The 27,374-nt window shown below is 33.8% G+C and overlaps 2 protein-coding genes and 1 pseudogene across 5 annotated transcripts; all 3 read right to left on the bottom strand.

Moving 5' to 3' along the window:
• Window positions 1-1,239: 1,239 nt before the first annotated feature.
• On the bottom strand, window positions 1,240-3,791 carry LOC125495233 (uncharacterized; annotated as a pseudogene).
• Window positions 3,792-4,282: 491 nt separating this feature from the next.
• Window positions 4,283-5,298, bottom strand: LOC104907723 (uncharacterized). The gene is made up of 2 exons (XM_057393035.1): window positions 4,709-5,298; window positions 4,283-4,613 (listed from the first exon to the last, which is right to left on the bottom strand). Exons 1-2 carry the CDS (start codon window positions 5,296-5,298, stop codon window positions 4,283-4,285), a joined length of 921 nt encoding a protein of 306 aa, XP_057249018.1.
• Window positions 5,299-6,545: 1,247 nt separating this feature from the next.
• Window positions 6,546-12,125, bottom strand: LOC104908207 (ribosome biogenesis protein NOP53). 4 transcript variants are annotated; one of them, XM_057392735.1, is made up of 12 exons: window positions 11,834-12,125; window positions 11,051-11,223; window positions 10,918-10,966; window positions 10,797-10,846; window positions 9,973-10,053; window positions 9,782-9,892; window positions 9,592-9,680; window positions 7,817-7,936; window positions 7,587-7,709; window positions 7,192-7,258; window positions 6,978-7,057; window positions 6,546-6,878 (listed from the first exon to the last, which is right to left on the bottom strand). In XM_057392735.1, exons 1-12 carry the CDS (start codon window positions 11,991-11,993, stop codon window positions 6,872-6,874), a joined length of 1,110 nt encoding a protein of 369 aa, XP_057248718.1. In that variant the 5' UTR covers window positions 11,994-12,125; the 3' UTR covers window positions 6,546-6,871. The 4 variants fall into 4 exon arrangements, with proteins under 4 accessions (XP_057248718.1, XP_010695607.2, XP_057248719.1 ...); XM_010697305.4 differs by having other exon boundaries at window positions 10,797-10,822; window positions 11,834-12,124; XM_057392736.1 differs by having other exon boundaries at window positions 11,060-11,223; window positions 11,834-12,124.
• Between the last annotated feature and the right edge of the window lie 15,249 nt (window positions 12,126-27,374).

Genomic DNA, 27,374 nt, shown 5'->3' with positions numbered 1-27,374 from the left:
TTATATATTGACTTTAATTTAGAAGATGAATAGTGTCAAGATTCCAAGCGAGAAAGATATAATAACACAGATGGGGTAAGAAATATTACAGCTTCATGAAGTGTTAGAATAGGGCAACCAAGAGAGTCCTTCATGGTGAACTTCTTATGGATTCTGAAATTACTGCCTTCACTTTGTAGAAGAATATTTCCATCATCATCTAACAATTCACACACTCCACGAATTGTAACTGTGGCACGCCTCTTCACCACAAATTCCTTGATTTCTGGCGTGCAATATTTTTCATCTACAACTATTATTTTTGTGTCATTGTTGGTCAAATTTGTATTTGTTTCTACTTCATCTGCTTTTGTTTCAACATCCGCCATATCAGTAAAAAAAGTAGTTTAATTGATATGTACTTTTAGTTAGACAATTTAAGAGCATATATTCAACATTATGAATGATTAAATTGGGGAGGAAGGAATTATTGGTTCTTTTTTCTTTTGTTCCTCCCTATTTTTTGGGAATTGGGCAATTAAGGAGGTTGCATTTCATAGGAAAGGAGTGTTTATAGGATTACCAATTGATGAACCTATATAATAAGTATGGTTGTTACTTGTTAATGGTTATATGTAAGGAGTGGAGAGGAGATTAGAAATTCTTTGATGGTGTTTTTTTTTTTCTCGAAAGTAAATAATGGAACAAAATAGAGTAATCATACATTTTAAAATTAAGGGTTTACATTGGTAGGAAGTGGAAAATAAAGGACGGATTGATGAGAAAAAATAGGGGAAGTTTTGGAAAGATAATGAGTCATGATTTTTTATTCAATGGTTGAGATTGTTCAAACTCTAACTTGTAAAGTTTTTTTTAGAACTCTAGAGGATCCAAACACATTAAGAAACGAGCATTTTCCTAAAATGGTGTTAATAAATAAAGTAATTTCCTATTTGGTGTTCACTAAAAAGTAATTTCATAATTCGGTGTAATTCCACATTTTAGTGCTCGTGTTAGGTTTGGATGTAAAGTGGAGGTATTTTCGCATTTTAGTGCTCATATTAGGTTTGGATGTTTATAGTCTCTACAAGCTTATATGCCAATTTAACCTCTATTAACGTAGATCTCCATCTTCAAGGTAGTTCAAGAGCAACTCTATATGACATTGATCATGTGAGTCTAGCAAACTACTAGTCAGACCCATCACACAAAGTAGATGATGCATACAATAATGTATAAAACTATAAATGCTAACAATATAATAGGGGAGTATATTTGATCAGATCACTAACATTCCCATCAAGTGATTTAATGCTTTTAAGTTGGCCTATGATTGATCGTAAAGATAAAAGTTCATTTATGGATTATGGGTTGTACATGGTGAGAAGAGGTAAGTGAGGAGAAGATGGAGCACTTAAGGACTTTAGTTTGTCATGCTTTGCAATAGCTTTATTCATCAAAACTAAAAAAATAGCTTTGTTGTCCGAACCTAAGAGAACATCATGGAATTACTTTTAGCTAGACACCAATTTGAGAAGTATTTTCTTTTCTAACACTACATTGGGAAAAATTCCAGAGTGAAAAAACAGGATTTGAAACATAGCATATGCCATATGATTAGATGAATTTTTGGAATACAGAAATACAGGGTTTAAAAAAAAAAAAAAAAAGAGTATAAAGAGGAATTATGTTTGGGATAAAGAAAAGAAAGATTTGATTTTCGGTGAAGTACTAATAAATCAATTATAATAAAATTATAACTATTGATAAATACTTTTTCAAAATAAGATTTAAAATAAGATCTAGCTGTCTCATATGCTTATATACATAAGATTATGCCAGTATGGCGATATAGTATCAATTTCATACAAGTATACACAAGAAATCTACTATAAAAATATAATTTTAGTGAGATCAATCTTTAAAGGAATTAGAATTAACTCAAATGCTTAACTATCCCATCTTAGGGTGTGTTTATCCCTCATACTCAAACCCAAACTTCAGACTGTGCCACATCAGCTTTCCACTAATTTTTATCTACTTTTTATTCTTCAGACTCACTCCAGACTCATTCCAGTTTTACACTTTATCCCTCAGACTCTCTCCAGACTCTTTATCAAAAGTTTAACATATTATTTTATATTTAATCATTTTCATGTGTTTTTTTCTATAACATTATTAACTTAATATGTTATGAGCATATATAGTTTAATTATTTACTAATTATTATAACATTAAAATAATAATTTATCTAATTATTTATTTAAGATTACACGAAATAGTAAATTACACACGAAATAGAAAAGTACACACGAAATAGAAAATTACATACGAAATAGAAAATTACACACGAAATAGAAAATTACACACGAAATAGAAAATTACACACGAAATAGAAAATTACACACGAAATATAAAATTACACACGAAATAGAAAATTACACATGAAATTTAATTAGCATCTCCTCCATAACGCGACCATATGTGTTCCACCAAATCATGCTGTAGTTGGTGGCATTGTGCTCGGTTGCGAATTCGCGTATGATTTTCAAAGTACCTGCTTCGGTTTACATAATAATTTCTTAGCCGCCCGGTATGAAGTTGTGGACTTTCGCTTTGATTCCTTGCTACTGTATAATTAACGCTAGTGGTCATTTGAGTATCATCTCTTTCATCCTCAATAATCATATTATGTAATATGATGCATGCTTTCATGATATCACCAACTTCACTTTTTTTCCATAAACGTACCGGGTTGCAAACAATCGCGAATCTCTTTTGGAGCACCCCGAAAGCTCGTTCTATATCCTTCCTTGCACCTTCTTGATGTTGAGCAAATAGTTTTCTTTTCTCGGATAGCATGTTCGCTCGAGGAATGGTTTTGACGAATACAGGCCATTCAGGATAGATACCATCCGCAAGATAGTATCCAATATTATACGTGCTTCCATTTATCGTGTATTGGATTTTGGGACCTTGACCTTCAAGCAACTCATCAAATACCGGGGATCGATCCAAGACATTAATATCATTGTTAGATCCTGCAACACCAAAATATGCATGCCAAATCCATAAATCATAAGAAGCAACAGCTTCTAATATCATTGTTGGTACACCTTGATGACCCCAGTATATTGACCTTGCCATGCCGTGGGACATTTATCCCATTGCCAATGCATACAATCGATACTACCAAGCATACCAGGAAATCCGCGGGATTCCCCAATTTGAAGAAGACGTCGGGTGTCATCAATTGTTGGCCTTCTTAAGTAATGAGGTTCAAAAACCTCAATCACACACTTACAAAAATTCTTCAAGCATTGTAGTGTCGTATTGCCAGCTATTCGCACGTACTCATCTACAGCATCACCAGCCACTCCATAAGCCAATAATCGAATGGCAGAAACACATTTTTGAAGTGGTGAGAGAGAATTCCTACCAAGAGCATCAAGTCCCTTTTGGAAATACGTAGAATGATTTTCGAGGGCATTGACGATGCGAAGGAATAACTCCTTTCTCATTCGAAACCTTCGGCGAAATTGTTGTGCATCATATACTGGGTCACTTGAGAAGTAATCATTCCATATGCGCTCATGTCCTTCCTCACGATTTCTTTCTGTGTATTTTCTTTTCTTTCTTATTTTACTAATGTTTGAAGGTGATGTATCTTCAATGACATGATTTAGAATCTCATCTACTAAATCTGTGGAAGTGTCACCCCCCATGTATGAATCATACGTTTGATTGTACAATTCATCGAATGTGTTAGGAGGGTTAAAGTATGACATATCACTATGAGTTGGAGGTTATAAATTTTTGAGAGGATTTGTGGATAGTTTGCTATGAGAATTTGAGTTCAGAAATGGGTAAATATATAGAAATTGTGGAAGTTAGTAATTCAATGCACAACATTCAAATAATTCAATCACTGTAATGAGTACTACAACAATAATGCACTGATCTTTGGTACAATAATTCAAAAAATAGTGCAATTATATCTGACAAAGTTACTGAAAAGATGGATGTGAGGTAACAAGTCATGTACTGATATAGACTTGGAGGTGACAACTCATTGAAATTGGAATCAATTCACCATTGTTATTATGATTATTTTTATTAATAATATTACTAATAATTATCATACTTAACGTTAATAAAGGAAATAATTAATTATTATTAATATTAAGAAGTAACATAAGTTCATGAAATAAAAACATGCTTTACTGAAACATAGCTATTATATATTAAAACAACATAAATAAACATTAATAAACATAATCAAATTTTGCAAGTTGTAAGCAACCTAATCATCAAAAGTCCATCCATATTTTTCTGCAAGTGCTTGCAACTTCTTCTCATGAATCTTTCTTTGCAAAGGAGCCATCTTGGTGACATCGGCACAAAGTAGTTGGTTTTCAAGCTCCTGCTCCTTCAAATCTGCCATACGACTCATTGATTGTACACGTGACTCTTGAATATCTTTTGCAACTGATATGGCTTCACTATGATCACTTTGGGTGCTTTTTCCCTTTCTCTGTGCAGCTAGTTGTTTCTTTGCAGCTTGTTGACCTGTTGGTCGGGCCTCATCAACTTCATCAAAACCCTCAACATCCTCCCGCTTGCTGTGTAGTCTCCTGATTCAGAAATCTTGTTCCTTTTTGACGAATCACTATCGTTGTCTTTCTTACGGTTTGCTTTTAGTTCAGCTTTGAACTTATTAGTTTCACACACAATACTCCACACATGATCGTATTGAAACTTGGAATTGTAGAGACTTTGGTAAAGTGCACGAGCCTCCGAGAGCTTCAAAGCTTCATTAAACCCACTCCTCTTTTCATACTTGGCATAACACCCTGCAAACTTTCCAAGTGCATTATTAATTGCCCACCAATGTTGTTTGCAAGGGTTTACCTCTCGTTCAGCTTGATTTGTTTGCCTATTTTCATTGAAGAATGCACAAATTTTCCCCCAATATGCATCGGCTCTTTGTGCATTGCCATTCACTTCATCTTTGGTAGTATTAATCCATGCAATACCAAGAAGTGTTTCATCTTCTATCGTCCAAGTTAACCCTTTTTTCTCTTTAGGCTGACTTACTTTGCGACGTGATGTAGTACGAGCAGCAGTACGAATAGTTGTAGTAACATCAACATTCTCCGCCTCTTCAATACCCGCATTATCTACAAATGCATTGTCGGAATTGGACCCAATACTAATAGGGGTAAAAGGAGGTTGGTCAATATTTTGACTAGTAGGAGTATATTGGTTATTTGGAGTTTGGAGAAATTGGGTAAAATTTTGCACTTGTGCATTACCCATACTAGTGGGATTGGGGTTAGAAAAATTTGTATTTTGGGAATTTTGAGATTGATTTTGTTGAGCTAAAAATGTCTGAAATTGAGGATTATTTTGAAACAAACTCATAAGGGAGTTTAAATCAAAATTCTGATTTGGATCCATTAAAAATATAATAGATGGATTTTTTTTTGAGAGAATAGAGAGAAAAGGAAAATTGATATGGGAGAATATTGAGAATGTAAAAAAAAAGTTGTACCCAAAGAGTTATTTATAGGCATTATTACAAATTATTATACAATAAATTATACAAATCATGATATTTTTTATTAATAAAATTTATAGCTGTTTAAAAGTATCCATTGCATTTTTATGTTGGTGGAACATGGTAAAAGTGTCAAAGTGTAGTCTTTGGCAGAGTTTTGGAAACCAAAACTCTATCCAAGACTCACATTGATTTTGTTGAAAATTATCCGTGAGACTCTCTGAGTCTTGGCAAAGTTTGTACCTCAGACTCTTGCTCAAGACCAGCGATAAAGATACCCTACTTAACAAAGTTTAGGACTCAATTACTATCCCAAGTAATTACTTGAGACGGGGAAGGAACCGAGAAGGGTTGGGAATGTATGGCTTGTAATGTATCTCCGACAAAGGAGGATTTCTTCTTATCTATTACAAAAAAAAAAAAGTGAGAACAATTTTTATATGAGAAATGTGGAATAATAACCCACATTAGTAGAAACCTTGATTAAGATTTTACACTGTAATTTTTTTCGAAAAAAATATTATCCTTTTAGGGAATTGATCCCACTGGAAAAAAAATTCTATTATATTCTAACCTAATTGGATTACATACTCATTTGATTTGAAAGAAAAGTTATTTGGTGCTTATAGTGTAAAAAGAAATTCCTAAGCTTTATTAGGTCCAAACTATGCTCCAGATAAGAAAAAAGTTCATTTATTAATATAATACTTTATGATAATGACACGAAATACAATTTAGTCTACTGATTAAAACTTTAATATATGTACTTAAGGTTTGGGGATCAAACCCCTATACTATGCAATTTCTAAATTTTTTTATTGTACATAAATTACATAAACTAAAACTCTATAGGGAGAGCACCACATAACACATTTTTTTATTTATGCACGCCTTTTAATATATTTGTATAGATGATAATCATAAGAGACATTTCAATTAACTTCTTGGTGTAAACACTTGTATCTTCAAAATAAAAAATAACATGTTTGTTTCTAGAAACTAGTCGTATATAAATATTTGGAGTGCTCATCTCTTGCTTTGCCATTTCAAAATGATTGAATCTTACTACAGTACTGTCCCTTGCTAGATGCTACTTTGTTTACACAAGATTTTATCTACCATTATATCTTTGATATTCTTCTCTGTTTCACTAAAAGGAATACCAAAGCAGTGTCAAAAATGGAGAAAACCCCTTCACTACAGGATAAAAGAGCTACAGAACTTTTGTATGATTAGCCAACTTTTCTAGCTCATACCAAGTTAAGTTTCATCTATTAATCAAGTGATCTCATACAAATCTCGCTCTTGACAAATCAGCAATCCTCAAATCGACTATTTCCTGTCAAACAAAAAAGTACCAAGGTGAGGAATCTGAATTTGAGACAGTGATTTAGAAAACACTGGCAAAAATCATACAAGAAGAGGATATCAAGCTAACCTGGTGCTCTTAATTGATGGAATAACTAATCCCCGCTTCTCTAAGCTCTTAAACCTGTCCCTTGCTAGGGTGCAACAAGCCTTCACAAAACAGGCAACACGAATTAAGAAATACAAAATGCACTGAAGTGGTCAAGCAAAAATACACATAACAGAAGAAGTGCAATCAGACATAGTGCATCGAAAGAGTGAAGTTATCTATAGGCATAGCAAACCTTTAGCTTGCGGAGCGATCCAGTAATTTCTTCAGTAAGGAGAACTTGAGTTGGGGCAGGCAGAAACCTGAAAATCAACATTCGTTGGTGTTAGGATAGAGGTGGTAAACAAGCAGTCTGATTCATTTCAATAATTATTCAATTTGGTTTGTAATCAGGTGAGAGTTCCTTTGTTCAGGTTTGAGTCCGGTTGGGTCATGGATAAGTCCATTGCATTGTAGTTTATAATGAGAAATAGATCAACTTTAAGTCACATTGATTTCCAGGTGGGGTCATTCAGTTCCATTTCAAGCCGGGTTGTATCAGGTCATCTCTACCGGGTCAAGAAAGGAAAAATATGCATATGTTCAGAATAAACATGACATGAAAACAAAACAACAGAAAGAATGACATACTTCCGCTTTCCCAAACGTGGAGGGCCTGATTTTAGTCTTTCTTCTTTTGATATCACACGACGAAGATGCTTCTTTTGCTTTTCCTCCTCCTCTTCAGCTATTTCCTGAAGTATATCTGGTATGCTGCAAGCACAAAGCAAAGAAAGATATGAATACTACTAGATTCAAAAAGAAAAAAAGAGAGAGTAAAAGAAGGGCTAGCCACCTAGCCCGGATGTGAGAAAAAATACCTGTCAATTTCCTTTGAAAGCGCATCCATCTTTTTGGCTTTTTCTTCTGCTCTTTGCTGATCCTTCCGCCTGATTCTTTTATTCCGCACAACTGTAGTTATCCGTTTTTCTTTAGACTTCCTGCATCATTATTTTCGCAACCATATGAGTTCACAAGGTAACCTTAAGTTTCAATACACATCAAATATGACTTCAGAAAAACAATCCATACAACTGTACGAGACAGCATTATAGACTACAGAGCGTGAAAAACAGTTGCAGCCTTTAGATGAAGCATGGAACACTGACAGATAAAGCTCTTAGCCACGCTTGTATGCGAATGGAATAAATGGCAGAAAAGTATTAAACATAAATTGATATTCCCAAGCAGTCAGAAGCAGCAACCCTAAGGCTCCATGTGGTTGGAATGCAAATATTTGCTAAGGTAGCTGAATTTCCATGGGAAAACAATTTCCAAAGGAAAACACAACTGTATTGCATGAAAATTTAGAATGAAAATGAAGGGTGGAGGATGGCTGAGAGAGGAAAAAGGAAGGTGAAAATAGTGTGGGTGGAACTGTGACATTCCTTCCTTTAATAAGGAAAATGTTTTCCACCATTAGGAGAAGAATTTTCCACCAAATAAAGGAAAATGGGAAAACCACTTCTTCGAGAAAATTTACACCCCAATAAACACTCTCTAGACTCCAAGTACTTATATTATTCGGATTTTTCACCAAGTACCGCTGAGTTTTATAAAAACTGCAAAGGGTGCCGTCGCAGTTTCAAAATGCACAAGGTGCCCCTGAGGTTCTGAAAAATATAAATGACTTGACCCTGCCGTCAAGTTTCCGTTAACTATAATATATATTTTTCTTACAAAAACCGAAATCAACCTATCTGCGACATCTAATAGTACACAACCCACCATTAAAGCACTGCAAACCCAAGGAGATGGCAATTTACCTTCTTCGTTCTCTCCACACTCTCTCATCTGATATTTCCTCTCTCTCTCTTCTTCATGGTTGGGTTGGTGGATGGCTGGACAAGGGTGGGGAAGGGGGTAGCCAGACGGTTTTCAAAGGTAAGAAAGGGGAGAGGGTGGTTTTTGGGGGCTGGGGTGGTGGATGGGAATGGTTTTCGAGGAGGAAGTGGAGGGGGTGGTTTTCAGGGTCTTTTCTTCGGGGTAGGGTAGGGTTGGGTTGGTGGCTGGGAGGGTGAGAAAGGTGGCGTGGCAGTTTTCGAGGGTGGGAAAGGAGTGGTTTTTGAGGTCATGAGTGATGGTGGGTCATTTTTGGGGGATGGGGGTGGTTGATAGGGGTAGTTTTCGGGTCTGGGGTAGTGGATGGGGTGTCATTCGGGTGCTGGGTGTTGGGTGCAGGGTGCAGGATGTTTTTTGGGGTGGGGAAGGGGAGGGGGTTGTTCTCCGGCTGGTGGTCAGTGGGCCTGGGTGGCTCAGCAAGGGTTGGTAATGTCGATTGGGGTGGGTGGAGGTTTCATTAACTAGGGCTAATTAGATTTTAATTATAGTTTATCAGGATTTATTATAATTTATTAAGTTAATTAGGGAATTTTTGGGTTACTCAGGATGAGTTGGCCCTCTTGACTAAAGGGGTTGACGGTCATGTATTTTTCAAAACCTCAGGGGCAACTTGTGCATTTTTTAAACTGCAAGGGTACACTGGGCATTTTAGTAAAGCTCAGGGGCACCTGATAAAAAATTGTACATTCTTCTTTGAGGTGCAGAGAAGAGGAGCATGCATGTTTACCAGAAATTAAGAAATAAACAAACTTACCTTATCTCATTTTCAGCATTACTATCTTCAGTTTGATTTTCCTCATCCATTTCATCATCATCTCCATTGCCCACTTCCAAAAAATATCTCTAGTGCAATTTATCATTATCAGTTTCTTGTTTTGAATTAAATAACAACTACAAGAAGCAAAAGGCTCAAACCAAGCAGAGTAAATCAAATATAAACTCACATCTTCTTCAGGAACCGGTTCTCCAGGAACAAATAAAGGAATTGGCTCAGGCTCCAGCTCCTTTTTATAAATTTTTTTCATCTCTTCTGCAACAGCTAGAGCCAAAGAGTCCTGAAATGCTCATACAATAGTATTGTTAACATGGAATATGGTTACAAGCGCAATAGAATAGAAAATTATCCAGTTATAACCTTGTGACTCTCATCTTCTGGGTTATAAGAGCAACCAGGAGGCTCAACTTCAACAGCTGGAATATGTGAAGGTTTAGCTTTCTGTAAGTCAAAAAATTCCAAAATCGTCAAGGACAATACAGAACACAACCGTACAAGTAGTTATTATAGGTATTAATAATAATAATAATGATAATGATAACTTTATTTGGCAAATTGAAATCCTTCCAAATGATCAGACCTGGGAGTTGATAATACTGTAAACTAATCAATACTTGCAGGCCAATTCAAAAATCAAATCTAACTGTGTTCAAAAGTTAGTAATAATTGTGGAAAATAAAGCAATAAAGCTTACAGAATGAAGTCACATAAGGAAATAATTTCTAAAATTTTCGTTATAGTAGTGCCTCATGTAAATTTTTATATTTGAATAACTAATTGATTTTGTAGGCCGATACTTGTGTCATGGTAATCACATACCAGATGACAATATGATGAAGAACACCAAAATTGAATTAAAAGATACAAGGATCGTGTAACTAATAAACTCTATTGGCAAAAGATAATTTTTTTACATTCTTGTAAGGCAAAAAGACATCAATTTAGCTCCACCAAATTTGTACAGAATGGCCTATGTTCCTGATGTATAGAAATTTCACTCTTTATTTTATTTTCTGAATTGGGGGTGGGGGTGCATAATGCAAACATATTGTATTGTTGTGATGTCGAATAGAAGCTCCTAGCTTATCACACATGGTAAAAGAAGAAGACCCTAGACAACACCGATGTAGAAAAAAAAATACATATAAGCAAATAGAAATATGTATAAATTATCATTAACACACCTTCTTCCCCTTGATGTTTTCTTTACCTGCAAGAATACATGAGAAACGCCCTGAGATTCACATTCTAGAGTAAGCAACAAGATCAATTGGAACTGAAAATAATAAAGATCATGAAAATTACTTTGATCATTCCATATATCAAATACGTCAGACTCCGAGTCTTTCCCCTCCTGAAAGAAATGAAAACACACGTTAAGACAGTGTGGAACATAGCTATCACCAACTTCAACAACATTCCCATAAGAGGTGCTCACTTTGTTTACCTTTGCATCCTGGGACTGAACCACAGCAGCCACTATATCTTTCTTCTTAGGTTTCTTAAGAATTGAAGACGGCACAGCTTTGACAAATGGGTTCCTCTCAAGAATACTTTCGAAGCGCAGTACTTTCTCTCGCTTCTTCTCAATTTTACGTTTCACCGGCACATCTATATCAACCACAAATCCAAATATTCATCAATAACTTGTCTAAATTCCAAAGAGAAAGTATGACATTACAATTACCCAAACGCCCAACAAAAAAAACCCTAACATACAGTTGCAGCAAATATGAAATTAATGAATTTGACTTGTCCCTCATATGCCCATATAGCTGCATAAACTTACTTAGACCCCTTCATTTACCTCAGGTGTCGCATGTGAGCTCATGTCACTTGGATACTTCATTTAAAACCAAAAACTTGAAATATTTCTACGAAATGGCCAAGTCCGACACCCGAATCCGAGTAGACACTTTAACCAAGTATGAGTAACATAAGCATATAGTTATCTTTATCGAACAAATATGGAACAGAAAAACGATACCCAGAAACTTTATTAAAATAATATCCACTTTACACAGATACCCACATGAAAATTGAATTCACAACTCTAAAATTTAGGTTTACGATAGAAAAAAACATGGATGCAAATCAGAAAGCAGCTAAAGCAGAAACATAAAAGTTACAGCAAATTCCAATTGAAAAGCTGAAAAACAAGAATAAAATACACAAAATTAGGGAAGAAGTACAAAAAATTGAAGGGGAAAGAGAGAGATACCGGTGGATTTGTCAAGAACAAAGAGGGAATCACTAGGAGCAGAAGCAAGGGAACCACCGGAGTTAGCGTCGCGAGTTGAATTTTCATTGAAATCGTCGATTTCTTTAGTGCTAATATTCCTCCATGCTTTCTTCACCTTCTTCGCCCTCTTCTTCCCCATTTTTTCAGATTTTCTCTCTCCTCTGTTCTCTGCTAACAGTTTCTGTGTTTCTGCAACTTATGGAGGCGCCGAGTTGAGAAGCCTTTCGTTCAGGGTATGCTAATCACTTACGCGACCTAAGGGCTAAGGTCCTCATGGTTACTACTTACTATTTTATGTGTTTGCTATGAAAATTGGAAATAATTGTAAAAAAAAAAATAATTTAAAAGTTCAATTTTGCGAATTAAAAAAAATTATAAATCATTTTATGAGAAACAAATCAAAAAAAGTTAATTGTTTTTACAAGATGAAAGCTAATGCCATTTTTAGGTATTGACCATATATGGGAAAATCATTGTCTCACTAAGATTTTCCCGTATGTACTTGTAGACACTTTGTCTTTTGTATTAATGAACTAGCTCGCTTTTCCTCTCAAAAAAAAAAGTACTGATCATATATTTTCCAACGTTGATCCTACTAATGACCATATCAAATCCAATTTCCGTCCTTTTTTTTCCATTTTTCCTCTTTTTTCTTCATTAACTCCTTTTTTATAAGGTAAGAAGAAAAACGGTTAGGAGACCCTCCGCTCGATGGGAGCCCCCACCTTATTAGTTACAAGGATATTATGGAGAGCAGAAGAAGTACAATCTACCATAGAGAAATGACTATCTACCAAATGACCAACATTAGCTATCCAATCTGCCGCCTTGTTAGCTTTCCGAAAGATGTGACGTATATCCCAGGAATGAAAATCGTCTAGAAGGTAGCGTATGTCGCGTATAATGTTGGAGATCTGTCAAGGGAGTGACCAAACGCCTCTGACTGCGTTGATGACCATAAGATTGTCGCCCTCAATGAAAATGTGGTGGATGTTGTTTTTGAGAGCAAAGAGAATACCCTGATGAAAAGCTGCGGCTTCGAAAATGTTGACCGATGAGGTGCCGAGGTTAACTGTTGTAGCGGTGATGAGCTCCCCATTTGAATCCCGGATGATAACGTCGGCTGCTGCAGAGGTGCCACGAATTGATCTGTCGAAGTTGAGTTTGAAAGAATGAAGAGGGGGAGGCTCCCATGTGACGAGGATGGCATGTTGTGATGATTGGTGGTGGTGGAGGGATTTGGATGGGGTCTAGAGAAGGGAGATCCATTGGAGAAGCAGTTCTCAACTGCTTCTCGTAAGGTCCATTCTTTTGTAGAGGATGCGATGAACATTGTGTGTGGCATCTATATATATATATAAAACAAGGTTCATTTTGCTTACGTGTCAAGCCAGCATTATTCAATGTTCATTTCGCCTACGTGTCATGCTACTATTACATTTGCCACGTGTCATCGCCAAATTCGACACTCTATTATATACAAAAATTTTGATGTCACATGGCGTGATAATTTCCTTCCAAAAAAAACTACCTTGAAATCAAACAATGATATTAGTGTGATAAGTTTCAAACAACTGCCTAAATTATAGCTACCGGCTCAATATAATTAAATGTTTTTTTTATTTAAAATTCAAAATTCACCCACCAAGAATTGTTATTATAGTTGCAAAAAATAAAGGTAAAAAATGTTATTATATAAGATGTTTATGTAATCACACCCTAATATAAACTGATTGTCCAGAAAATTAAAATGTGCATTCATCCTAATTTCAATTTCAATTCCGAATTCCTAAATGACAGTTATACTACTAATACATTAAATTAATTTTCACTAACTGTTAAAATTTAGAATCTTGATTTTTTCAATAGGTTTCTCACTCACTAACTGTAATAAATTAGAATGTTTTCTATAGATTGGCATATTCACTATTTCATTTCAACCTCATGTTATTGTTTCAAATAATTTGAATCTTGATTCTTCTCACTCACTGTTATCAATTTTAGGAATTATATGACTCATTTTAGTATTATAATTATAAGATATAACTAATTGCTAAAAACTACATGCAAACATAAAATCATGGAAATTTCATCATAATTAGTCAAAAATCAACTTACCAAATAATTCCAACCTACATTGACCCATTTAGAAAATTATTTCGAACTCCATTCAATCCAACTCCTTCACAGATTTGTGGTTTTGCATGCGGTCTTTAAATCTTCTTTACTTTGTAGATGGAATGATGTACACCTTGGTTGCATTAAGGGATTATAGTAACCATGCTTCAAAAAAAAAAAAGATCAACTTTCTTATGACCAAAACCCACATGCGTGAGTTTTATAATGGTTGTTGTTGCAAAAATCGATGACTTGAGAAGATAACAATTCAAAATGTTGGAGTATAATTTTGATCGATAATTTGTGGCTTTAAAGTATAAAAATGTAGCTACTTATAAATGAGAGATTGTAATTTGATTTGCTTGAAGTCTCTAGATTTTAGAAGATGAGTAGACGTATTTTTTGGACTTAATTTTTGAAGTGTTTTGATGGAAAATCAAAGAGGAAGAAGAATGGCGGTTGGTAATGGATAATTGTTCATAAAGAAGTTTAATATATGGTACATCAATATAAGGAAGAGGAAGAAAGAATATAATTCATTTAAGTTCCCTGAATAATCTGAATACAAACAATTGTATAAGTTTGTATAAAAGTGTAACACCTTATAAAGTATTGTATATAAAGCTTGATATAAAGAGTTGAAAATAAAGTCTGATATCTTATTGTATAAGTTGATATTAAGGTTATATAAAAAAACAATACAATTTTTAAACATATTACTATGGTTTTATTTTTTGATGTATACATAACTAATTATCAGGTCAAAAAATTGGTTTTTCTTTTTTGATGCATAATGTACGTACTTGATATATGATGTATGCTTTTAGATATAGTTGAAGAATATTTTGTGGACTATGCTACATAAGAAAAAAAATTATACGGTTAACTCATAAGAGCCCTTTATTGGATATATCTAACCAGTACGACCAATCATAATTTCAGTACTAAAAATCATACAAGAGTTATTGACTTGGTGCTCGAAATCTAAATCCCAATTTCATAAGGAGCGTCTTAATGAAAGATATATAAATGAAATATATTGTCTATTTGATAAATAAACTCACATGTTTTTTTTAAAAAAAATGATGGAAAACGTAATCACTCTTTACTTTGATTAAATAATATTTAATACATAGTCTTAATTATAATATTTTGGTAAATATTTATGAACTTTACAACATATTTTTGACGAAACTATCATAAAATCTTATATTTATCATTCCCATGTAATTTGCAGGGGTCAAAAACCTATACTAAAAATTTTCGATCAAATTTATTAGTAGCATATATTATGTCCACTCACACATGAGAACCATGGTATTAGGAGGACTATACTTTATTTTGTGTGTAAAGAAATTGATATAGACATTTAAAATTGACTATAAGGAACAATGGCATAAAATTACGTTAGTTTAAAGTATCTATGAGACAAGTTTTACCGCTAAAAAGTTAGTTAAAGTTAAATAAATGACTCTAAGCAGGTCCATTTTTTATAAGGCACGATCTAATAAAATAAGAACAATCATACTACTAATTATAGATAATTCACAAGTCATAATCTTACAGCACAAGGGTCGTAAGCCAGTTTTAAACTATTCTCATTACAAGATTGTATTATTTTTAATCACAAGGCCATAATAAATATTTCAACCTAAACATTACGAGATACACCTCATTCACGAGTATGTTGGAATGTAAATATAGAAGTTTGAAATGGTTCTACAATTAATTCTAAAAATCGAAAAGAATATGGAAAAGAACAGGTCATATGGTGATTAAGAAATAAAAGGCAAATCAAGAAAAAAAATGCCATATTTGTATAATTTTCTTGAGTGATTGTCTCTTTAAATTAATTTTTTCACTTAGAAATTTAGAGATAACCCCATTCACTTTGATGAAAATCATGCTATATAAACTTTGAGATTGTTTTTTAATACAATTTGGATAATCATATCATAAAAAAAAATTGCAATAAGATAGTTTAATAAGAGAGAGGAGTTAAGCGAAACTGCAGAAGCAAGGAGTGAAAGTTGTTGCATAATTGAGTGACAGTAGTGATTATGTTTTTATATGAGCCTCTGTATAAAACGATAGGCAGAACAAAAGCTTCTTCTTTTAATTTTCTTGCTAAGCAAGTAATTATATTAATTAGAGCAAACAGTTACAACCTAAAACCAACTAAGAGAAAGCAAACCTTTGTTAAGCAACAAAAAAAAAGTTGGTTGGTCACATGTTTTATCATGACATTAGCTACATCAATCACTGAACATACGGGTCGTAAGTCGGTTTTAAAAATTTATTTTTAATACACGATATGATTATGAAAACTTGAAATCAACCAGCTACTATTCAAATCATGATTTTAGGAGAAACATCCTACAACTTAAATTTATAAACAAAGTATTCCCCCGCATTTTAATGTGTTTTTTGTTTCATTTACGTAATTATAAATGTATATATCACGATTACAACATTTTTAAAGTTTAAAATTTTGTAACAAAGGATTTATATATATATTAAATATAATTTTACTTTTTATATTCTTTTAATCTTGAATATATGGATTCTAATAATCACGGATTCAATATATTTCGAATAAAAACAACTACTTAATATAAAAAATAATGTTGTCGTACATTATATACGGCTCCAAATCATTTTTACACATAAAACCTCCCGTGCATTTTTGCACGGGTGGAAAGCTAGTTATTGAAAATAACGGCGTTTCTTTCTTTCCAAATGTTCCAAATAATGAAAATGAATTTAATAATGTGAGGCTTATTCTTCCTTAGAGTCCTTTACTCCCTTCTTTATGTCTCTTTTCACCATTAATCACCTGATGCACCTATAGCCTACAATGCCATTGAATTAACCTATTTAAGTAAATATTTGAAGAAAGGTAATTAATTCACTTCCTAATCTTTAATTGTTATTTTTTTCGAAAATCAAAACCATTTTTTGCTTCAATGGCTCAAGGAAGAATAAAGGCTCAAGCACGAAGGAAAAAGATACGGAAAAATTACGAAAGTATGCTTAAGCAAAAGTAATTCTTTTCATTTTCGAGCTTGTTTTTTTCATTAAATTTTCATCAATTGAGTATTATGAGTTAGGGTTTTAAACGACAAATGAAATGGGGTAAATCCTAAATATATACATTGAAGTAGTGAATGATTGTTGTTGAATTGTGACGTGTTTGTTCATGTCTTTTGGAGAAGATTGGTGAATTAGGGTATGATTATATAGTGAATAGAAGAGAGTGAAAACGAAAAAAGGAGGGAAAAAATTGGCTTTGTTAGGTTGCAGTTAGTTCATTAGTAGGGTCAACGTCGGAAAACATATGGTCAACACCAAAAGTGGCATTAGATTTTATTTTTGCAAAAATAGTTAACTTTTTGGTTTGTTTTTGTCAAAAAAATTGCTTTATGAGTTTTTTTTTCGCAAAATTGACCTTTTGAAAGTTTTTTTGGCAAATTTTCCATAAAAAATTGGGGAGGATACTTAAGAATTGGGATCGTAGTTTGTTACTGTTAGTGCACATAGTTGTTTATTTTCTACCAAAAATAATAGTACTTTTTTCACGATTTAACTTTTTTTTTTTTTAAAAAAATACAAAATATTCTAAAGAGTATTGATTCTTTAACATTGATATAAAATGAATCTCTAAAACGTTAAGCTAGTCGTTTCCTCCCTTCCCTACTTCTCTATTTCCCTCTTCAAGGTAAATCATGCTAATGGCTACCATCATGAATACTCTTGTCCATGCATGGTAAGCCCTTTTCTCTCCTTTATTTTCAGTCTTTAGTTTATTTTCTTAGTTTAATCTATAAATTACTCTCTCTTTATGAGAGCTTTTCTCGATTCTTTGTGATGGCTTTTGTTCCCTATTATATGGGGTTAATTTGTATCCCATTATTGGAATTTAGTCTCCTCATGTTTATCATTGTGGTTTTGTTTGTTATGTGATTTTGTGTGTTTGGGTACAGATCCAAGATCCAAAGTCTTAAGTTGTAGGTTGTTTTGTCGATTGGAAGTTGTACGGTGCTGCAACAAATGTCAGTTCTTCATTTTACAATCAGTTGAATTAAATGTGGATCTACTTTAAATCTACAATTAACTTATAGAGTCCCTCGAAAAAGGCTACATTAGACAACGAATATGAAATATGAGGGTTTTCTTTAGTGCTAAATCTACTCAGCAATTATGGTTTTGCTCTATTAGAATTATATTTAATTTTTACCTCAAAAGAAAAAAGAATTATATTTATTTCAATTTGATATGTATCTGTTAGTTTTTGATCTCTACTGTAGATGTCGCATGACTTCAAACAAATGAATGACTTTTCACTTTTAAAAAAAAAACTATCGGTTCTTTCACTTCTCCCTTCCATAATCTTTTTAATCATATGCCTTCCGATAATTGCTACCTATTGTATTATATGCAAAATTTATATGATGCTTTCGCACAATTGCACGCATTGTGTGCATATAAGACTATTTTCTATGCTATCTACCAAATAGAATAGATGATTAAAGCTCTGTTCGCTTTAGCTTCACAATTGTGTTGAACTTAATTTAATCTGCTTAACTAAATTAGTGAACTTATTTTTTTTTTGTTGAATTTAACTTTTTTTTTGTTGAAGTAAACTTATTTTTACGTAAATTTATTTCAATAAGTTGAGGAAAACATCGTGTGTTCGACAACAATAGTAGTGGTATAGTAGTAGCTTTTAGCTATCAGAATAGTTGTTAGCTGTTAGTGGTTAATGTGTAGCGGTTAGCTGTCCAAGTAGCGTTATAAGATATTGATATTCGGTAAAAGAAGATGTCAACGCAGCTCTTTACCAAAAATTAATTTAAAACTCAAACAAAACTTTAATATATAATTTATGCAAACGCTATCTCAAAAGCTACATTATGCCACTAAAAGTTATTAACATCACTAAATTACCAAACACTACTAATTTTTTTAAGGGTAATGTTATATGTAGCCCTTAGCATTAAATATACTAGTCTTTTGTAGTCTTTTGTGCACGCGATGCGTGCGATGATATTCTTTAAATGGAAACAGTTGAAGATTTGAAGACACATTTTCACATCAACTGAGGTAATAAATACTTAATTCAATATTTTATTTCCATTTTAAGCACCTTATACATAACCCTAATAGCTATGTATATCATTTTCCTTTTTTTAATTAGTGTTTTATTCTAATCAAGACATTAAAAGCTACTCAAAAAAAACTTGTGCCGAACACGGCCATAACCTAAGATTGTAATTATAAACCTAGGAATGAGGGGAAAATTGTGCCAATGCAAAATACTCGGTATTTATGCAACTGAATCGATTAAGGTGATTGCGCACTGCGCAGTAACCTAGTGCAGCAAATATTTTTCGTTTATCATTCAATTCACATGAATTTGGGGGGTAGAAAAAAAAAATGATGCCGCGTCATCGACGACGAGATGACAACCAAATGTGCAAAAAAATTTCTCGATCGTGATCATGAAGGTAACAAAATTTATTCTAATGCATCGTCTTATGAAATTCATCATTTTTTAGTTTGATTAGTTATATCATATGTTCATATCATATGAACATAACTGTTTTTTGATGTTCTTGCAGTTTTATGCTGAGAGATACGAAATTAATTAAACCTAATTACCTAAAGCTTTATATCCTGTAAATTTCTTCCAGTAAATTGTTTTCTTAACTCATCAATTATTGCCAAGTTCATCGCATAATAAGATCAATGGCAGATATTCTATTAGGTATGTGTTTAAATATTTCAATATTTGATCTTTAGCTAAACAAAAGAGTGGTTTTGAATATATGAGATTGATTAGATCTCTTCTATGTCCTTTTTTAATTGCAACAGTCTTATCTAAAGTAGTTTCGAAATAATTGCAATTGTTTTTGTTTTCATGTGATATCCCTTTATAGTCTATGGCATGCTCATTTCAACTTAATTAATATTATTTACAAATCAATTTCATATGTTTCAGCTAGGATATATAATAATGATTTTAATAAGTAACTCACATAAGAGAAAGACACATACATAAAGTTTTAATAAGTAAGATTAGTTTTAATCACTAAATTAGGTTAAATGTAAAGTCTGTCTCTCTACTCATTATAGGACCTCGTTTTATCTGTTTTTGGCATCTTCTATGTTGTCGTTAGATGAACAAACTCAACCTAAAGATTAAGTTGATGGTTGGAGTTCCACGAATAGTTTTATATCTACCACGCCCCCTCACGCGAGAGGCCCATTGCTCAGAACAGAGGGGTGGATGAGATTGGAATCCGTAACCTTTATGTCATGCTGGTTCTGATACCATGTTAAGGATCAACTCAACCAAAAACTTTAACTAATGGTTGCAGTATCATAAATAGTTTATACTCTATCAGTTGCATTCAAGAGAGAACATAATGGTTATGCAGAAGTGGAGCTAACTTTTTGATATTTCTTGCTTATAATGGTGTCATTTAGGTTTTCCAAAACTAAATATGGGGTTAAATTTTACTTCATTACAAGGAAAAAGTGGGATCCTGATACACTTCCTCCATACGACACTATGTGAGTGGTTTCATTTTGCAAATTGTCTTTCATTCACCGTCACTCTTATGCTATAGTTCATGTTGTTTTTACGTGTTGTATTGTGATAAATCCATCTTCTAATCTTCTGGTTACAATCTAATGAAAAAGACTGGGAAAATTTTCCAATATGTGTCGTGGATAAAATTGTCAAAGGATTTGATTGTCCTCCAAATTTTTTAGAACTAATGATGGAGAATTTAATATGATGTGAGATATTTTATGTTTACTGTTAGCTTGTTTGCTGTTGTTAGCTAGAATCATGACACCGTGAAAGTTGGTGCTGGCATTTGGCCATCAAGTTAATTGCTGTCAATTAATACAACTTCTGATCTCGTATCTTTAGAATATTTGGACTAGAAAAACTTGGGGTCTAATTGTTGAAGTTTTTTTTTGAAAAGATTCCAACAAAGACAATTTGATAGCTTTAGGGGCTAAATCGTCAAAATTATATTGATATCAAATTAGGGTCTAAGTTGATACTAATTTTTTTCTTTTTGATATAAAGTACTCCCTCCGTCCCATAATATAGTGCTTCATTTCCATTTTGGGTGTCCCAAAATATAGTGCTTGGTTCTATATTTAATTCCATAATTTTTTGTGATTTGCCTAGAAAAATCGTGTCATCATTATTTGTTTGCTTCTTGAAAATAGTTTTTTTGTTTTGTTTATTCAACCCAAGGGTTGCATTTAATGCTCTTTCACCAATTATTCTTCATTCTCTCTCCTAAGATCACCTTTTTCCACACAATATTTATTTTAATAATAAAAAGTTTTTACTTTCCTCTTAGATTCTATTTACCTTAATTCCCGTGAAAAAATGGATTCTAAGAGTCTATTCATTATTAAATACTAAATTAATCAGATAATTAATACAACTTGACTCGAATTTGGTAGCAACTTAACTCTCCAATACACAAATGACCAAAATTGTCCGTGTTTTTTTTTTTTGGTAAAAAGACGAGAATTATATAACTTCAATAATAGAGTTAGATACAGGATCATTATGATCCACCAAATTCAGCTTGGTATAGTTAATACTACTACATGATTGTTTGTCTAATAAATAGAAAGTAATACAAGCCGGGGGAGGGACAGTTAAAGTACAGATGCAGTTTATATCCTCTGAGCACTCTTGCGCCTAATCAAACTGCAGCTTTACCCTTGGCATTTCGCACATTAACTCCCTGCATTCATCTATAAGCTTAGAGAAAAAGTTATTTATGCAATTTTTGTTGTGTACACTTGTGATGGCAGCCTTGCAATCAGAAGAGATATAACAATGTAACCAGTTTTTCCTTTGGGCCCAAAATAAGCTCATCAATAACGCATGAATTCGGCCTCTTAAGGCATCATAGGAGTAGGTTGTCATGTGGATTCCTTCCACCCAATTGCCCAAGTGATCTCTACAAACTGCAGCTAGAAAGGATTCTTTGGAATTAGGAAGGAAAGAGGCATCAACGTTGATTTTTAGGTATTGATTAGGCGGAGGTAACCAAGAGGGAGGGGGGGGGGGGGTTGTGCTAGGAGCTTTACCCACTTTAAGTTGGTTTTGAGAGAAGAACCATTCGGTGGCGGCCTAACGAGAGTTTTTTACGAGGACGAGAGAAGTGATGTTTTTTTTTTCCTAAAAATCCAAGCATCCCTTCGAAGCCAAAGGCTCCAGAGGGAGAAAATGAACAAGACATTATGGGGAACATGTGAGTTTTCCAGAGGTTGAGAGTTTAGGGAATTAGCCTTAACCCAGCTTTTGAAAGGTGTATTTTAATCGACATCAATATTAAGGAGAGCGTATTGTGCTTCCAGTGTGCAAGTGAGAGGGAAATCTTATCTAGAAGAGGCATAAAATGACGAATTTTAGTATCTTGAATATCCACCTGAGCTCCCAGATACGAACATAAAGAATTGTGAGAATCTATTCTGAGAATATCTTTAAACTTCTATTGTTGGTCAGAAGAGATATTGGTGCAAAACTTAACAAAAGACTTCTGTAAATTTAACATTTGGCCTAAAATTTTGCAAAACCTTGCTAACAAAAGATTTATAGAGGAATACGTCTCCTTGGAAGTCCGGAAGAAAAATAGAGCATCATCTGCAAAAAAAAAAAAAAGCAAGTGAAACGTCGTAGGACATTATCATCGAATTTTAATACCTGGGAGCAGACGGTTGTCTATTGCCAGCGAAGTCATTCTGGAGAGGATATCCATGCATGCAGATAAAAATAAATAAGGGGACAGGGGTCTCCTTGTCTCAAACCACAACTAGGAATAAAAATTGTCGCCGCTGAGCCATTAACTAGTATTCGGTACGAGACTGAAGTGATGTATCGTAGAACTAACTGCACTACCCACTTAGCCGGAAACCCATATGCTGTCGAAATTTTCAAGATGAAGAGCCAACTAACTCTGTTATAAGCTTTGTTCATATTTATTTCAGTGTCGCGAGTCGATGAGTGCCTTTTTTTTGTTTATTGATCACAAGTAGCAACTCATGAGATATCATATAATGTTATCATTCATCTGTCGACCCAAAACAAAGGGGGTTTTGAAAGTCTTCAATAATGAGCAAGGGAGAAGGGGTTTCATAAAATACTTTTCCAGTGTATTAGGGGTGTGTCAAAAACAAAACAAAGATTAAATCTCGGTAAATACTTCTTATTAAAGATGACAAGAGAAAGTAGGATAGGCATTACTTATCAACTCATATGTTGGAGCTTTCCTCATAAAGTGGGAGTAAAGTAATTTTTTCTTAACTTTTTACATAAATTTGAATGGTTCTTCTAGTCCATTAGGTAGTATGTTTTAAGGACAACAAGGCATTTAGCTAATTCAAAATATCAACTCATTCTATATCACTATATGCTAGCCAAAATTCGGCAATTTGAGGAACATCAAAAATCTCAAGTTGATATTCACAGTCTTCATTTGAAATTAAGTATCTGTATCAAATCCTTGACGACATTAATGTACGTTATACAACAAAGTCACAATTATGCAAATATTTGCTTCCAACATATAGACACATACAGATATGTGAGTATCTAAGTCTGAGTAAACTAACCAAAATAAAATGTCGTAGCGGGAAGGTCATCAGTACATACTACATGGTGACCCCTCCTAAAAATTGTGTGGCCTAAGCTAATTGTTCCCACTTATAGGCTTTGCTGCTTTTATTTTTGCATGTGAATAAAAGGGACAAAGCCAAATCTTGTATAGACCTCAACATCCATATTTCCTACTGGATTATATGTTTTGTCTAATGAAAGCAATACAAAACCTTGAGACCTAGATGTTGCATCCCAAATTCCCAATAATTCAATAATGGCTTAACAAGAACCAACACAATTTCCATTAATTATATTTTCGTCCAATCAAACGGAGCTTAAAACCTTTAAGTCCTCTTTTTTGTCCGTCATCTTCTTACTCTTAAGATGGAATATGTATGATGATGGAATTGACGTTGAATGAAGCCATAGTCTTGTTTATTACTCCCTTTGTTCCAAAATATAGTTTTCATTTCTCTTTTTTCATGGTAATTTATACAGGTAGAATCTAAGAGATAATAATTTTTTTTTTGTTTATTTAGATAAATGTTGTATGAGAAAAGATGATTTTAGGAGAGAGAATGGAGAATAATTGGTTAAAGAAGATTAATTGTAACATTTTGGTTGAATAAGCAAAGAAAAAAACAAAATTCAAGAAACAAATAAATGATGGGACACAGTTTTTCTAAACAAATTACGGAAAAATGTGGAACTAAATATGAAAATGGGAACTATATTTTGAGACACCCAAAATGAAAATGAGAACTATATTTTAAGATAGGGGGAGTACTATCTTACTGCCATGATTGGTTGGTTAATATTTGCTTATCTTTTGCATTTGTCATGCTTTGAGGATGTAATTAATAACCCAAAAATAATGAACCAAACGACCCCTAAGATGATTTAAGTCTATAGAAACGAATGGGACCCACTTTCCACAAGGAATAAATGAAATTAATAACCAAGAATATTTGTCAAAGGCAACATATTAAACTTGACATTATTACAGAGAAAAGAATTCGTATAATTTAAGAAGAAGACAGCAACCTAGCTGTCGTTGGTAAGTGGTGTTTTGGACGTATGGTCCTCTTTGCATGCAAGCATGCACTAACAAGAAAGCATTTTTGTAATTATCTTCGAAGTTACGAGTCATAATAGTGTGATTACTGTTGATAATGTTAACATTGAACCTTATACTAAGTTACTAACTATTCGATGCCTTGCTTTCTAATTATTGATGTTGGAACTTCTCTTTTTTCTTATTTTAATTTCACGTAGTTATTATAACATTATCAGAGAGCAAATTTGGTGATACTAGAGTTGTATTTGAGTGTTAAGACTAGAGCGTAGAGGACATTTTCATGTTGAAGTATTCCTTTCCACTATATTTCGATGTGTTAGATGTACCAATTTATTTGTTATGTCACGTCTTTAATTTGAGTTAAATTAGATATATACTTTACTCATTTATATACGTCAAATTATTCTCTCTTTCCACCACATTACATTCTCTCCCCCCCTTTTTTTTTACCAACATTCAATATTTTTATTACTTACCATTCTCAATATATGTGCCAAATTTATAGGTGAAAATCACTGTGGGCCGGGATAGGGCATCTGGGCTTAAAGGTTTCAGTGCGTACGAGATATAGGTTTGTCTACTTGACTGTAGTAACTAGTAACTAGTAATCTGGCTTGATCTATTAACATATGTTGTTTGATATGAAATTTTGAGATTTGTCATGAATATTATGTCTATTCATAAGCTATAACTAGTTCTCCTAACTCGACTTAATTATGATATTGCTTCTGTTGAAAGAAACTGTCAAAACCATCAACCCGTTATCAATAAGCTCTTAAAACACATAGTTAGATTCCTTCTAATGTAAATATTATCTATAATATCAACGTTTATTAATTTTTATCATTGTGTAATTAAACGTGACAACTAAATATTTTGAATAAGTAATATTTATTCTGGTCTAATTCGAAAATCTGATCTGATTTGATGTAATAATGAAACCAACAAGAAAAAATATCTATACTTGATCTCTTTCCCTTCTCTTTCTATATCCTTCTCATGTTTCCTATATTTTACTTTGGCAGTATCACCTTATAGAAGTTATAGTTTAATTTTTTACCATAATTTACATAGAGCGTACTATTTTTGGTCACAAAAATGACAATGTTTTAACACCACGTATCAATGGCGGCAAAAGAAAATTTTACACCGATAGAGGACAAAGGGCCCAATTTATATTATTTGCTCAAGGCCCCCAATTTCTTCGAGACGACACTGTAAGGAATGGAAATAAATGGTAATAACCATTACCTTCAATTAATGAATTTTGTTAATTGGTTGGGGGGGGATCGGAGGTAATAACAAATTGGAGGAATCCATTACCATCAAGTAAAGGTAATAAATTGATGAGGGGTTAGACCAAACAAGAAGAAAGGGAATCAATTATTGATTCCTGAAGCTCAAAGATAGTGAACCAAACGACCCCTAAATATGTAATTAAGTAATTCGTATGTCATGAAAAGCTGAAAACCCATCCGTTCACCTTCTAACCATCAATATAAGTATATAACACCAAAATCTTAAATATGACAATCTTTAATTTTTAAAAACCTAGTATCTTGATGCAACTTTTTTGTTTTGTTTTCTTAACGTGTTTTTTCGTTGATTCATTGGTTTATACATTTTCCATGATTTCTATAGGTTTTATATGTGAATTTTTTTTTGATGTTCAATATTTGATTTAACACCTTAATATGTCTAGAGACGATCCACCTTTTCTCCTTTATCATTTTATTGTTACAAACAATTTTTCTGATCAAATGACTAATTAATCAAATGCTTAGGGGATGTTTGGTATAATTAAAGAAAATGGAATGGAGAGGATTTGGATAAGGAGGGGAAATGGAAATAATAATTGTTATCTTTAATAGTTGTTTGGTATCCTAGTGGAATGGAAACAATTAAGGGGCGTTTGGTTGCCATGAGGGTAAGGGAATGAAATCAAGAAAGGGATATAAGGAGAAAGGAAAACAAAACCCTTAGATTAAGAATGTTGTTTGGTTGAATTTTTTTTTTATTTTTCTTTCTTCCTCTTTTTACATCCTTCCACCACCATCTTCCTTCTCATGTTTGTTGTACCCCGCCGGAACTCCATGCTCGGTACCCCGGTGAGCCGCCGAGCTTGCGCCCTCCCGCTCCCCTTCCCACGCGATGTTGTCCCTCCCCGCAGCACTCGCCAGTGCGATCTCCCCCCTCCTCAGCTCTTTTGCTGCACCGTCAATCCTCCACCTCCACTTCTCTGTGTCGTCGTGTCGTCCCCCTCCCCTTCCAGTGGTGTCGTTCTCTTCCTTTCCCTTCCAGATCTGCCGTTTTTCTCTTTGTTCTTCCTTTTTTTCTAGGGTTTGTGGGTGGTTTAGATGGTAGATGGTGGTGGCGGTTTCTCGGTTTGGGTTACTTGAGTGGGCGATTTTGGTAGTTAGGTGGGCGATTCTCGATGGTTAGTGACGTGGTTGGGGTGTTGGGGGTAAAGGACTCACCTGGTGGTTGGTGGTCGGTTCAAGTCCCGGTGGTTAGGTGGGAAGGTGGTGCCGGTTGGGTGGTGCCGGTTAGGTGGTCAGGTGATGGTTGAGTGGCGTGCTAGTGGTTGGGTGGGTTGGTCAAGTGGTGGTTGAGTGGTCAAGGTCCTCAAGGAGGTGGTCAATGATGAGTCAAAGAAAGGGAATGTGAAACCTTTGGGGGGTGGG

The sequence above is a fragment of the Beta vulgaris genome, chromosome 2, assembly GCF_026745355.1.
Source record: "Beta vulgaris subsp. vulgaris cultivar EL10 chromosome 2, EL10.2, whole genome shotgun sequence".
Classification (NCBI taxonomy): Eukaryota; Viridiplantae; Streptophyta; class Magnoliopsida; order Caryophyllales; family Amaranthaceae; genus Beta; species Beta vulgaris.
Note: the sequence above shows the minus strand (reverse complement) of the source record. Positions and strands in the feature narration are given on the sequence as shown.